Source organism: Amblyomma maculatum, chromosome 1 (assembly GCF_055883805.1).
Source record: "Amblyomma maculatum isolate TAMU_Amacu chromosome 1, ASM5588380v1, whole genome shotgun sequence".
NCBI lineage: Eukaryota > Metazoa > Arthropoda > Arachnida > Ixodida > Ixodidae > Amblyomma > Amblyomma maculatum.
Window position 1 is genome coordinate 110,235,521 of NC_139344.1, and position 14,351 is coordinate 110,249,871.

The 14,351-nt window shown below is 43.4% G+C and overlaps 1 protein-coding gene across 1 annotated transcript in view; it reads left to right on the forward strand.

The window, feature by feature from the left end:
- LOC146203488 (cytochrome P450 4c3-like) overlaps positions 1-14,351 on the forward strand; it is a 52,010-nt gene that overhangs the window by 15,909 nt on the left and 21,750 nt on the right. Inside the window, exons 7-8 of the mRNA XM_084588789.1 lie at positions 2,082-2,288; positions 9,817-9,990. Of these exons, the coding sequence (XP_084444915.1) occupies positions 2,082-2,288; positions 9,817-9,990 (381 nt within the window). The remainder of the gene's footprint in view (positions 1-2,081; positions 2,289-9,816; positions 9,991-14,351) is intronic.

Consider the following 14,351-nt stretch of genomic DNA (forward strand, 5'->3'; position numbering starts at 1 on the left):
TATCGTTCTTTTCTGCACACACCCATATATATATATATATATATATATATATCACTGCCGGCGTATGCGCAAGGTACACATGAGTGTGCTTTAAGGTTCACGATACTCAACAGAACCGAGTTTTACCTCAACCTTGAACTTTACTATATTCACCAGCGTTCTGGTATCATGGATCGTGTCGAAAGCTTTGTCAAATCTTAAGCAAAAGGGCTAGAAAATCCACTTCAAAAGGCCCTCTACATCCAAAATACATGTACCATAACGCTCAGTCTCCCAAAACAGTTCGCCTTTTTTTACTCATGCATCTAAGAAGCTATTGAGTCACTTTCAAATCGTTTTGTCTATTCAAGAGATTATGTACCGAAATCTTCAACCTACAAGGTAAATGTGATTAGCTCCTGAGACGTCGCTACAAGCTCCCTGAACCGCACAAAAATGAAAAGTTGGTCAAAAAAGCATATTGTTTTTTTTTCTCGCCTTTTTGGCATTCTTTCTTGAATTTTATTAATTCATTTATTTATACAACATACCCCTAAAGGCCCTCAGTTCGAGGGCACTACATTAGGGGGGGGGGGGGGGGGGGGGGGGGGGGGGATACAGGCATGTAATCAAAAGTAAACAAATAAACCACAAATAAAAGAAACAACAAAACAGATAAAAGCATATAAATACTTGCAAAAATACAAAACACAAAATTAAACATTGAAGCTTAAAAGAAAAAAAAACATGGACAGAGCGGCAAACAGTAACGTTGGTATAAGATATACAATTTCACACAATTAACGGCATGAAAATAAGAGGAGAATTATCATTAACAGAAATAAAGACCGAAACCTGATGCACTGGTAAGTGAGCAATGAACACAAAAAGTTTAAACAGAGGTAGTGGCAGCCAATAGATTATAAAATTTTTCCGCATCAATGACGGTAGCAACATGTGAGGGCAGAGCATTCCAGACAGCTGTCGTACGTAGTATGAATTATTGTGCATAGTTAGATGTATGATATGACAAGCGCTTAACTTTAAATGGATTGTAACGGGGGTCAAAAAGGGAAGAAGGCGAAAAAAAAAAAGTTATTATGAATCTTTGAGTGATGATACAGTTTATGAAAAAATGATAAACTTGCAAGCTTACGACGGAGACATAGATACTGAAGATCGGCGCGTTTCTTCAAGGCTGTGATGCTGGTATGACTTGAACAATCAGAGAAGATAAAACGAACTGCGCGATTGTGCAATGATTCCATGTTACTTATTAAGTATGCTTGGTGAGGGTCCCAAATAGCTGAAGCAAATTCAAGTTTAGGTCGAATAAGAGTGGTGTAAGCACGTAATTGCAGGTGGGAGGGAACATGCTTTAAGTTATGTTTTAAGAGACCTAAAGAATTCGCGGATGCAAGAATAAGGTTAATATGGTGGTTCCATGTTAGATCTGAAAGAAGGTGAAGACCGAGATATTTATACGTGGTTACCAACTCAACTGGAGTGTTATTTAAAGAATAAGCTGTTTGAAGTGTGGACATTCGGTTAGTAAAACACATAAATTTTGTTTTAGAACTGTTAAGTTGCATAAGCCAAGTAGAGTACCATGCTGTTACTGTGTCGAGGTCAGATTGAAGGGCTAGGCGATTGTCGTTAATATAAATTTTGCGATAAATCACACAATCGCCAGCGAAAAGTCTGATTCGAGAAGAGACTTAGTTAGGTATCACATTATTAAATATCAAGAAAAGCAAGGGACCAAGCACGCTTCCTTGTGGAACGCCGGAATGAACTATGGGACGAATTATGGTTATTGACAGTGGTAAACTGAAACCTGGAACAGAGAAATTCTTTAATTCATGCAATAGCAAAGGGGTGAATATTGAGAAGTGTTAATTTGGCTAATAACCGGTTGTGAGGTACCCTATCAAATGCTTTGGAAAAATCAAGAAATATTGAGTCAACTTGAATACCAGCATCAACAGATGAATGAAGATCATGGATGAAACCAGCAAGTTGTGTTTCACATGAGTACCCTTTGCGCAAGCTTAATCTTCTTGATCTTCGAGAACACCTAACGCGATCTTTTAATCTTGCAGGTCATTCGCGAGAGAAAGAAAGAACTTATATCTTCTCCCGAACTGCAAGCAGTCATGAAAGAATCGCCGGAAGAAAGTGACGTCTATGGTTTCAGAGGACAAATGAGGAAGCCCTTCCTCGACATGCTGCTCCGGGAACACATTAAAGACCCCGAAAATTTTACTGAAGAGGATGTCCGAGAAGAAGTTGACACTTTCATGTTCGAGGTAAACTTTCTATTCGCATGACTCAATGCACGCAACGTACGCTATCAAACCCTGCTTAGACTATTTGTTTTTTTTTTTAATAATGGAAATTTGATTTAACTGCAATAATCAAGGAGGAACCAGCATTATGATACAAAGTACCCCAATAACGCTCTACAAATACTATTCGCATATTTTGACTTTCCAGAGAATGGTCGTAAAAAAAAAAAAAAAAAAAAAAAAAAAAAAAAAAAAAACACGACTCGGTTTGTTTTTACCCCTGTTGCATACTTCTTGCTGTCCTCTGCACACATCATATCTAGACTGCACTAAATGCTGTGTCTTAATGTCTAAGCATACATAAGCCAGCGATTCAGCAATGTTGTCCTTCTAGATAGGCATTCTTGAAGTGTTTATCTGGCAGGAGAAGTAATGGCTATCATTCGTTCTGATAAGAGCAACGAGCAACAGACGCGAGAGGCAAGCGCAACGTCGTGCAGGGCACAGCAGGAATATCGACGTGTTTAGAGTTAGTTTAGCCTGTCCATAACTACCTGTCCTATAGTGACTCGAGCCTGATACTGATGTAGTCGATTGCTTTTTTGGCGCCGTTCTGAATTTTTGTTCGTGACCAGATGAAACGCCGGTAAATTTTTAAACAAGATCACGAATTTTCAGTCGTTCTTTGGTTTCAAGCTACGAGCCTTGTCACGGGAGAGCAAGCAAAACGTGGCAACCTGACAATGGCCCGTTCTTCCTGAACAATTAAAACTTGTTTTTGTACCCATAAAAACTAAATGGTTAAGCACTGTATCTGTCTCGTCCCTGACGAGGCAGACGCGAGGAACACAAGACAACGTCTCATACCCAAACTAAGGAAACCCTTTTATTGTCTGCAAGCCCTTTTTATAATCTGATGGCTGATGACGTCACCTGTCAACACGAACGCCGCTCTGGACTTGAGACACGGGCGTCGATGCGTTGCAGAGCGCGTTCAGTGGAACGCTCGATACAACGCCACATCTTTCTTCCCTTTTGTTTTTCCAGTCTTGTAGTCATCACGTAGAGTAACTGCACAGTCACCCACAAAGAATCCCACTGATGCGATAATAAATAGAATACGTTACAAGCACGCACAAAAAATGACATACAAAATTTTCACTGCTCGATCCCGCAACGTTGTGGTTCAGTCACTCTTCTCCTCGAGCGTGTCACGTACCTTCTCGATCGATCAACGGGCCACAGAACAAACTGTCCGTCCTCGCCATCAACTGACCCGGAAGTCTGCTGATGGATGGAATTTCTGGCTGGGCGGGGTCAACGTTCGCATTGAGGAAATTTGTAACTTCCTCCCTCGTGATCCCCATTTGGTTCGAGCTGAACAAGAGCCCTCCAATTGCTCTCAATTTGTGCTCCCGAGACCATTTCTATGAAATAAGATCTTTGTCTCGTAGCGTTCCGCAGGACACCTGCGGCTTTGCAGTCGGTCACCCCCACACTGTTTACTGGCTGCATGGGTGCAAGAATTCGGGCTGCATGACAGCGATTGAAATTGGTTCTCTGCTTCTCCCCAACAGCACGGTCATTCTCGCGAGCCTTTTTCAGGTTGACGAGCTTAGGTTTGAGTTTTAAGGGGTGCAGGGGAATTCAAGAGCTCAGCTGGAATATTTCCTAAAGGTTCTGGGGTGTCCCTGTAATCTAACAGGGCGAGGATTGGGTCTCTGGATTTTTGAATAAGCGTTTTAATCGTCTTAACCATCATTTCCACCTCTCATTTGGCCTGGGGATACCTCGAACTAAGTGTGACATGACGGAATCCATATTCTTGAGAAACGCGTTGAAACGTCGACGAGAAGATCTGTGTTACGTTAACTGAGAAAAGCTACTTCAGGAATGCATGTCGTGCAAACATGCTCTTAAGCTCGTTTACAACATGGTCGCTGGTAGTCGCTGTAAGACGAGTAACTTCTGGATATCGTGATAGGTAATCAACAACAACAAACAGTCCGCATCCTTGATTTGGCCAAGATCAATACCTACTTTCTGCCAAGGCAGCATTGTGATTTCGGACGAGATCATTGGTTCTTCGGCCTGTTCACGCGACATGCAACACTCTCGGCCATTCGTTACCACCTTCGCTATTTCCGAGCTTAGTCCTGGCCACCCCACCGACTCGCGCGCACGAGCTTGACATTTCGTGACGCCTTGGTGACCATGATGCAGGTGACTTATTACTTCTGCGCTTTGACGCTGTGGTATGACCCGACGCATTTCTTTCATCAAAGCCTCATTACAAACTGAGATATACGCCCTATGTGGCCAATATGGTTGCATGCACACTTGAAGAAAGCGATATCGAGGCCACCCGTTTCAAGAGAAACAAACCAAGGTTTTGCAGACGTCATCTACCGACTGCGCCTGCTTCACTTTCTCGAAGCCATTAACGTCAGCTACTGTATCAACGTCAGCTACTTGTACTGCATTAACGTCAGCTACTTGTACAAAGCGTTCAATTTCGAACACAAGCAATTCTTCCGGATTTCTCTGGCTCGATCAGATCGGAGCTCTTGACAAAGTATCTGCCAAAACCAAACTTAATCCTGCCACATGCACAACATGAAACGCATTATAGCCTCATCCGAAAGAGTTGGAAGCGCGGAGAAAGCAAATCAAAGAGGCGCTTTGCCCAGTAGTGTTGCTAGCGGTTTGTGGTCGAACTGTACTTAGAGTCCCCTAATATACCCTTCTCAATTTGTGCGTATACCGAGCCTCTGCTGGCGATAACGACCAAGAAGCAAACGCTACCGCACGGCGCACACCATCATCCTGTTCGTGGAACAATACCGCGCCGAGTCCAAATAAACAAACATCAGCGGAAACTACTGATGGATGCTTTGGGTCATATTTTGCCATGCAACGATCATGACATATCAGTTCTTTGATGCTATTCAGAGTCCGTTCTTGAGGTGTACCCCATGTCTATTTGCGACCCTTTTGCAGAAGTTCGCGTAGCGGCGCGCTTATCTGTGACAGATTAGGAATAAGCCTCGCTAGATGATTAGCCATGCCAAAACGTCTCCGCACAGCGCTTACGTCACGTGGCGACTGTAGGGTTTTGAGAGCATCCACGTTTTTCGGATCGGGTTTTATGCCATCTTTATTGATAAGGCATCCCAACAACCTTACTCTGGCGACGCAGAAACAACCTATTGTCAGCAAGCCCTTTTTATAGCTTGCCAGGTGATGACGTCATCGGTCAGCACGAACGACGCTCTGGAATTCAGACACGGGCGTCGATGCGTTGCAGAGCGCATTCAGCAGAACGCTCGATGCCACGCCTCGGTATCGCATGCATTACGACGTTTACACATTCTGATGAGGACAGCTAGAAAAGAGGAAATCACCATTGTACCCTGACATGCAGAAAAAAAAATGAAAACGGTACATACTTGCGCATCATAATACAAATATGGCAAATAATTATCGACTTTCGCAATAATCGAAACAATAAAACGAAGGAAACAAAGGAAATTTCATACAGGTTCATAAGCAAAACAAACAAGATTATCACAGGCCGTATTTCGTAAACAAGGAAAGCCATCGTGTAATGGCACTGTAGTTTTCTGCTATAAACAAAGGAAGACTTCAAGGATATTGTTTCTAAATCTATCCGAGCTTTCATTTTTTGTAGTAAATCTTCAAGGGCCGGAAAAGTCACAAGCAGATGTGGTGTAATGTACGCGCATATCCGTGCAAGGCCTAAATTTAACAGTTGTCTAAAACGAATAACATGAAATGCTTGGTTAGGTTTTATGTACGCAATCATAAAACCAAGCGCCTATAACTGCGGCAAAAACTTAAGAAATGGAGATCAGCAAAATAATCACATTAGGTAACATCGCTTCGCTTATTTTTCTTACTTTCGAGGAGACGACAGCCATAGATGTGCAAGTACTTCACTCTTTAAACAAGCAATGCTCGTAATGCGTAGTAATAGGTATGTATGTAATCTAATTAACTTATAAACCTTTAGTTCACTTACAAAACGAAGGTATAAACGCGATTGATTTTATGCTCAAAGCATGTATTTTAGTTCGCTTCAAAATGCTTTATGCTCTTTAAAAATGAAGCTTTTGAAACCACGTTTGCAATCTATTCAGCTTGGCCAGCGCTCATTTTAGGGTCCTTGACGTGACATCGATATTTTACTCTCTTAAAGCTAACATTCAGGGAGAAGGATGACTTTAGCACGAGGTAAAAAGCTGTAAGTTAAAGGAGGAGAAAGATGAGGAGAAGGAAAGGCAGGGAGGTTAACCGGTAGAAGAAACCGCTTTGCTTCCCTGCACTTGGGGAAAGGGGTGAGTGGATATAAAAGTGATAGGGAAGAGAAGGATGGGTGAAGTCAGTATAGCCACATCACAGCCATATCACGTCACATCACAGCAAATTCACAGCCTATCGATCAGGGCCGTGGTTTTCATGAAGCAGAGCAGCGCCTGGGAGGCCTTCAACGCCGCCGATCGCCGTGGTCAATGACATAGAATATTTATTTCAGTCAGTGGGCGTCCATCTAGACGCTCTAGCGCATGGCAGAGGCATTGTCTTTCAGCACTGTGTATGGGGAATTATGAAAGAATGTGGCCTATAGCCTCGTCGCACCCGCAGGTTGCAAATTCAGGGCTGTTTGCCATAACTATCACAAACAAATACGAGTTTGTGAATGCTACACCAACCCACAGGTGGCATAGAAAAGTTTCTTCGTGTCGGGGTAGGCCGGGTGGAAGCCGGAGCTTCAGGCCAGGGTCTAAGGATTTGAAGCGGGAATTCGCAAGCTGGCCAGAATTCCACAAGGAGAGCGTGTGTTCCCGCGCAAGTGCGCGAAGCCTGCCGGCTACATCTGCTCTGGAAAAAGGGATCAACACACAATCGCCGTCTTGGTGGGCAGTTCACGCGACCTCGTCCGCACGGATATTGCCCGCTATGCCGCTGTGTCCTGCAAGCCATTGGTAAATGATATGTCCTTTATTTATGGCATAGTCATGAAGTTCTCGTATTTCAGCGACGAGGTGATCTTGGGTTCCATGGCGAAGAGCCGCTTGTAAGGCTTGGAGGGCTGCTTTCGAATCTGTGAAAATGGACCACTGCTGGGGGCTCTGCTGACTGATAGGCCTAATTGAATGTAATATGCCTGTAAGTTAAAATGGGCTCTTGGTCAAATAGGCCGTATAAAGAAAATAGGATAAGCAAAACTTTCAATTAGATGGTGTTACATGCAAGTAAATAAAACAATGCAACTAATACAACCTTTCCATCACTCCCTTAAAATTCAAAGAAGAGAAGGAGAGAATAATGCATATAGTTTATGAATAAAACTAGGCCCAACAGAAGCATTGCAAGGCCCACTAATCTTGAGGACTACCCTAATAAAATCAATACACCCGGGGATTATAGCTCTAGCGTGGATAGAACCAGCCCCGATATTTTGAACTGACATGTTTTATTAACGCAGCTCGCGCTGCCTATACTAGCGTCGTCGACAGGCGCCATCTAAACGAGGAACGAGGATCGCTACAGGGACATACGGCTACAGTACACGTAACAAGTTTGTCACGTACTGAGTGGGCGAAACCGTGAGAAGCAGAGCATTGGCCAATTGTTTTCGTCTGCCTGGCTGTAATCGGTCAAGCCTCGTAGAAGTTAGTGTGCCGCATTTATTTTTTGGAGCTGCACAGTATATCCTTTCTAGATTACTGCTTCGCATTGAATTGTAGCAAGCGTGTCTGGAAGATCTACATGTCTTTTATTTCTTCGTTAGAAAGAACGAGCACTTGATCCTAACTGAGACAGGGCTGACTGGCGCTGACAATGCTCGCTTCGCATGTAAAAAGAAATAGCATAACATGCCGGTTCTAAATCAGTGAAAAACTTGCCGTGATCTTTTTCCGTGCAACGATTGGAGCGAGACGAGAAAAGTCCGCATATTCCTTTAACTCTGCATATTTGCTTATTTTCCAGAGAGGTCAAGCACTGCAGAACAGCTAGCGAACGAGCTGGAGAGAGAAAAGTATTTAATTTTCATTTAATGGAATTATAGGCCTCGTTCGCTTGCTGATTTAATGGTTAAAATAAGGTTTAGCTGTTTTTGTGACGATTTGTTTCCTGAGCAATTATTTTCCAGATTTGTAATCAAACTGCTGCAGGCTTTGATATTCAGGTGGGCTAACAGCCAGAAACAAAAAGCCCTTCTGCTGCTCTCGTATTCAAGGGCAGAGCAGGCCATTGGCAAAAAGTCTAAGAAATTAAAAAGAGAACCAATTTCTTAGCCCTTCTGACTCCGAGACACCAGCGACGTCACTGTGACCAGACGTTTTCGCGGCAGCCTTTCATCCTCCGAAAATATGTGTGCGGAAAGTTAAACTGTAGTAGGTACCATATAGAAAAACTTCAGGGCCAGTAATTTAGATTGGTGCACAGAAAATATGAAAGCATTCCCTTTTTCGACTCCGCTTACGCAGCAATGAGGAGCACTTTCATGATACGTGGCCACTTTATTTTGCCACATGATGGTTAGTCACTGTAGTAAGCCATTATCGGGTTCAGTCACCATCAGTGCATATACCTATGTAACCTTTTATTTTTCGAGCAATTATAAGGTGTCCTTAATTTGGCGCGTCCTCTTAGTTAAAATAGTGAGATTTAGTATACTGGAGACGTAATGGCGGAGACGTATGCCTGTTTACCGGACTGTTCTTACACAGCAACAGTAATCATACCCTGGCCCACCTTTGCAACTTCGCGTGAGCAGTGGTCATCCGGTAAATTGGTATGCTTGAACGTTAATGCGTCTCCGGTATGCTAGAATTTCTGATGTAAGAAGTCATTGTTGGCTTTGTTCAGTATTATTGTACTTATCCACTACAAGTCACCTGAAAATAAAAAGTAACAGCGAACTTCGTCTGCTGCGAACATGTCCTCGTCTATTACTGCGTAGTTGAATTGAAAATAAACTCACAGCTTGCCGAGGATTTACTTTAGTTCATACGTAGAAAGTGAAATTCCTGAAAGACGTCCACTGACTGACACCAAAATTTTAGGTCCCTGTACGCGGCGATCGTCGGCGGTTAAGGCCTGCCAGGCACTGCTCCGCTTCATTAAAACCACGAGCCTGATATATAGGCTTTGATTTTGCTGTGATGTGACACAATATGACTGTGACGTGATGTGATGTGAATTAATATGGCTTTGATGTCACTATACTGACTTCACCCATCTCTCTTTTGCCCGTCACTTTTACATCCCCTCAACCCCTCCCCCGGTGCAGGGTAGCAAACTGGTTTCTTCTATCGGTTAACTTCCCTGCCTTTCCTCCTCCTCCTCCTCCTCCTGAAAAGCAAACTGGCACTCGAACGCCTCACCAGAGGCTTGTCAAATCAAGAACTGTAAAAAAGAAATGAAAACGTATATTGTTTTTTTATGGGGCAAATATTACTTTTCTAATCTGATCACATATTCATGTATCTTTTTCGGTGTGTTTATTCGTTGAACAAAGGGTCACGACACGACGGCCATGGGGATGAGCTGGGCCCTGTACTTGATTAGCCTCTACCAAGAGCACCAAGCAATCATATGCTGTGAGCTGGACGGCATATTTGGCTCTGACAGGAATCGCCCAATAACGTCAGAAGACTTGAAGCAAATGAAGTATTTGGAATGCTGCCTAAAGGTGAGAGAACTGTATGCGCTTGCCTGCAATTGTGTTTGGGGAAGAGGGGGGGGAGGGGGTGCATTCATGCATGCATGCGTGGGTGGATGGGTGTGCACTTGCCTGCGTAAGCCTATCCATATGTTCCTCTAGCGGACTATACGAAAGCATCTTCCATGCCACCTCGGAGCGGAGCATCTTCCGATGAAATGCATCTCTGCCGTTTACGAACCTCTCCCCCCCCCCCCATCCACATTACAGAATATCATACCCCCTCCCCTCCTTACTCATCCAATATATAATCTCCGCCTATAGCAGCCACCATCCACTAGATGTCTGAGGCCAAATAAACTTCAAAAACGCAGTGAAAACACCAATCAGTGTAGAAGCAATATCTACAACCAATACTGCTAACATATACTCGTATATTGGTAGCATTCCATCGTACGATCGCCAGTGCCTTTTTCGCTCATACTATCTCCCTCAGGTCATGGAGATGAAGGTAGAAGACATTGGTTGCACGATTGTTTGGAGTACAAAAATACAGGTTTTAATCTTCCTGCATTGTGTTTCCATTCACCATGGTGGGCTGTTTGCCTTTCAAGCACAAGTACAGTTTACTCAGTCTGCATAAGGAAAGCTAACGCAATATTAGCAACATTAAGCGACAACACATAAAGATAATCTTTTCCCGCGTGTGATGCTTTCATGTCCTCGCACTACCTTCGCCACTCGACAGGATATCACGGAACCTGTCTCACTGCACTAAATGAAAGCACATTGCACGAATATCGCTTTAGCTGAGGCTTCTGCAGTGAGCCTCAGCTAAAGCGATATTCGTCGAGAGCATTCAGTGCACTAACTGTTCGCGTAGCTGCCTTTTACATGAGGAAAGTACCGTCTTCTTTGTGTGGCGCCAGCTACAAGGCAAGGTGCACAAACGAATCGTTTGCCGTGTGAGCGCACCTGTGTCTCTAGGCGCCAGTGCAGCAGGATAAACAGTAGGCCGATTTCACAGCGGATATTCATTCGTAAAAACTACTACCAATTCAACGGTGCACTTAGAGGAACTGTCCTGCCTGGACGGCAGGCAGCCTGTGGCCTGACTCAATATACACCCTCCTTTCCTCTCAATGGCTTTCACTTTAGGACCGTATTCAAGACAAAACACTGAATTATGCTTTGCAAGACATAAAAGTAGGCCTCACGGCCACAGGAGCTCTGAAAACGTGCTAGAAAGGGTCTGAAGGATACAGGATACCCTCGGAAACAAGTATAGGAATGTTCACATACTTGCTTGATCTCACTCTATGCTGGGAACGACGAGAATAGAATTGGTACTTTAGGCAGTAATTTGCCTTATATTGGAAAACAAAAGTATACTGCGGGATAGTAACGTCACGCTGTGTTCTTTCAGTGTGGGTAAAATGGCCAAGATTTGAAGGTAATATACTGCCTTTTATTATTATGCACTAGAGTCACACATATGCTTGTTCTTGTTCATATCAAATAAAGCAGGCCACTATTCTCGATGCTTTCTTCAGTGAGAATGTGAGACTGCCTTACTGGGAAAAACTCAAGCTGTTCTTCTTCGCGTTACAGCCGAGTATCTGCTTATTTACCCGTAAAAACTGCAAACAACTGAGAGGAATCAGATGGTCTTGTCCCATCAGCACTGCCTCGAGGGAGTGTACTAGAGAATTTATTATTTATCATCTATATTAATGATATGGTCGACGCAGTTGTTCCTGACGTGGAGATTCGTTTGCTTCCAGATGATTGCGTGCTGTACCATGATAATACATATGTTACATCCAACCCCTTGAGACACGAAGGAAAAATATCCGTCAAGAATTTTTTTGCCTGCTCATAAATACAAGTTGGCGCCTGATCCTGTACCCCAAGTATCCTTACACGCCACTATCATCCCAGTGCCCTTGCTCTGGACTTTGCTCAAACTGACACATTTCGATTTTCTTTTTTCCCACGCACCGTACAAGAGTTGAATTCACCTCCACATTGATTGGTAGCGCATCAGTTTGTTTTGTAGCGAGAGCTACACTACGCTAGCCACTTCGCATCTTCGCCGTGATTGCACTTTTGTCTTTGTCGCACTGACTTTGAGCCGTTGCCTAAAAGAAGAAGAACAAGAAGAATTTTAGGCCACGTAGGCACGTCCATTTGGCTTGGTTAAAGCGGGGCTTTATATGTTGGCTGGTAGCTTACGCTATTGCGTCATCACGAAGTTGGAAGTGAAAACAGAGAGCCGCAACAGTCTCTTGAGGATAACAGCGCGGAACACAGGACGGGAGCACAAGATTAGAGGACGACACAACGAGCGCTGACTTTCAACAACGTTTATCCTCAAGATGCATAACCAACATGCCCAAGCTGCTATTCTAGGCAACAGACTCTTTCACCTCATGCCATTTTAGCGGTAAAAAGTGCCCCCTATGGCATAAATAAGGCTGAAACCATAGGGTAAACTACTATGTACAAAACACATGCCTTTACTTTCAAGCCGAAACTAAGCGTAGCCATGCAGATAGCTCTCGCGTAACTCCAGGTTTAACCAGTAGCTAAACCACAGCTAATATTTTCGTTTTACTTTCTTGTATCTGTTGTATCTACTTATATATTTGTTCTTCTTGGATCTGTAACGTGACCTACAGTATGAAATCAATAAATAAAAATAGTAATTTTTACCATGGAGATTGCCTATGACTTTGGGATCTATGACCCCTTTTCAAATCATTTCACCCCAAAGAACCAAGCATCAGGCCGGGGGAAAGCTTGCACCGAGAAAAACAAAAACAAAAAAAAAATTCAGTCTCTAAAAGGCAACTGGAAAGTTCGTTCAGCTGCCTGTTTATTGATCAGTGGTAATGGAAGAATAGAGAGGTAGGAAGTCCTAAATAGGCTCTAATTTTACATCCATTCGAGTTAGTGCCAAGACGGGCCAAACTCAAATATTTTTTCCTACGCATTATCATTTATTTGATTATTTTGTTGTACGTTATGAGTTCTTTGTACACTGCACGGACGTCTGTCAACAATGACCCGGTCTCATCAACAAGTCATATATGAGACATATTGCACGCTTGTGCGGATGGAACCATGTGAAAAAGTATTTTCTCTGGAAGCTGCACACTTTTTTTAGCTTTGCTCGACAACGCTAGGATTTGCTCAAAAATGCAATATAACAAATGTAAGCAGAAATGATTGTGTTTTCGTTGGTTACTACAATCAACAGTTGTGTTCCATTCAAAGATGAGGTCACATTGGAGCTGAATAACCATTTGAGCAACGCACTAAGAAATGCCCTTATCCCTCGGCCGAGACACAATAAATCACAATCATTAGTACGCGAGAGGGCGTACGAACAATATCGACGCTACCTCTGCATCCTCTCAACCTACTGCTCAGGGGCAAAAGCGAACTTGATGTAGTTCCCGGGAAAAAATTGAGAATTGAAAGGCAGTCACAGAAGCCGAGGATCCTTGTTTATACGCAGAAATAAAAAACAAAGCTAAAAGTGCCCACACATTGCGGTGCATCCTAGTTGTTAGCGCATTGCTTGCGGCTTACTTTCGCTTAACTATGTGTTTCTTCACGAAGAAAGAAACGTGCAATCCAAAGTACTTTTTTTCTGGGTACTGACAGTGGAGTTCGCAATGCAAAGCTGCAGTGCAGTTGTGAGAAATATGAAAGGGCCAAAGCTCTAGAATTTGTTTGTGGTTGCATATTTAAGAACGGCAAACAGTTTTTCTTTTTTTTTTCTTCTTCTAGGCGTACAATATCGAAAAGTCATTACCAAATTTAGCGGAGAACCAGCTAAGAAAATTTCAATTTTGCTCACGGCTGTGCTGCGTCGACCCAGGCTATTGCCTCGCAAAAGTCGACATGTCCGATTGCACTGTAAATACAGCTTCTCTCCCCTGCATCAAAGAAGCGGACTCTGTGAACCTTAGATCAGAAATATACCAAACAGAGATTTCTTACATATTTCCATCCTCTTCGATTTCACGGAGTCCGGACTTACGCTACTGATTTTTATACGCTCGAACGAAGACACCTCGATGTAAGGGACTTATTCCGTAGTAATGTACTACATGCTGCAGCGTCTTGTCGGAAGCTGTGTGCCGTGTTACATCATCATCATCATCAACATCAGCCTGATTATACCCACTGCAGGGCGAAGGCCTCTCCCATATTTCTCCACTTAACCCGGTTCTGTGCCAGCTGCATCCACTTGACCCCTGCGAACTTCTTAATCTCATCCGCCCACCTAATTTTCTGCCACCCCCTGCTACGCTTTCCTTCCCTTGGAATCCAGTTTGTTACCCTCAGCGACCATTGGTTATCCTCTCTTCGCACTACAT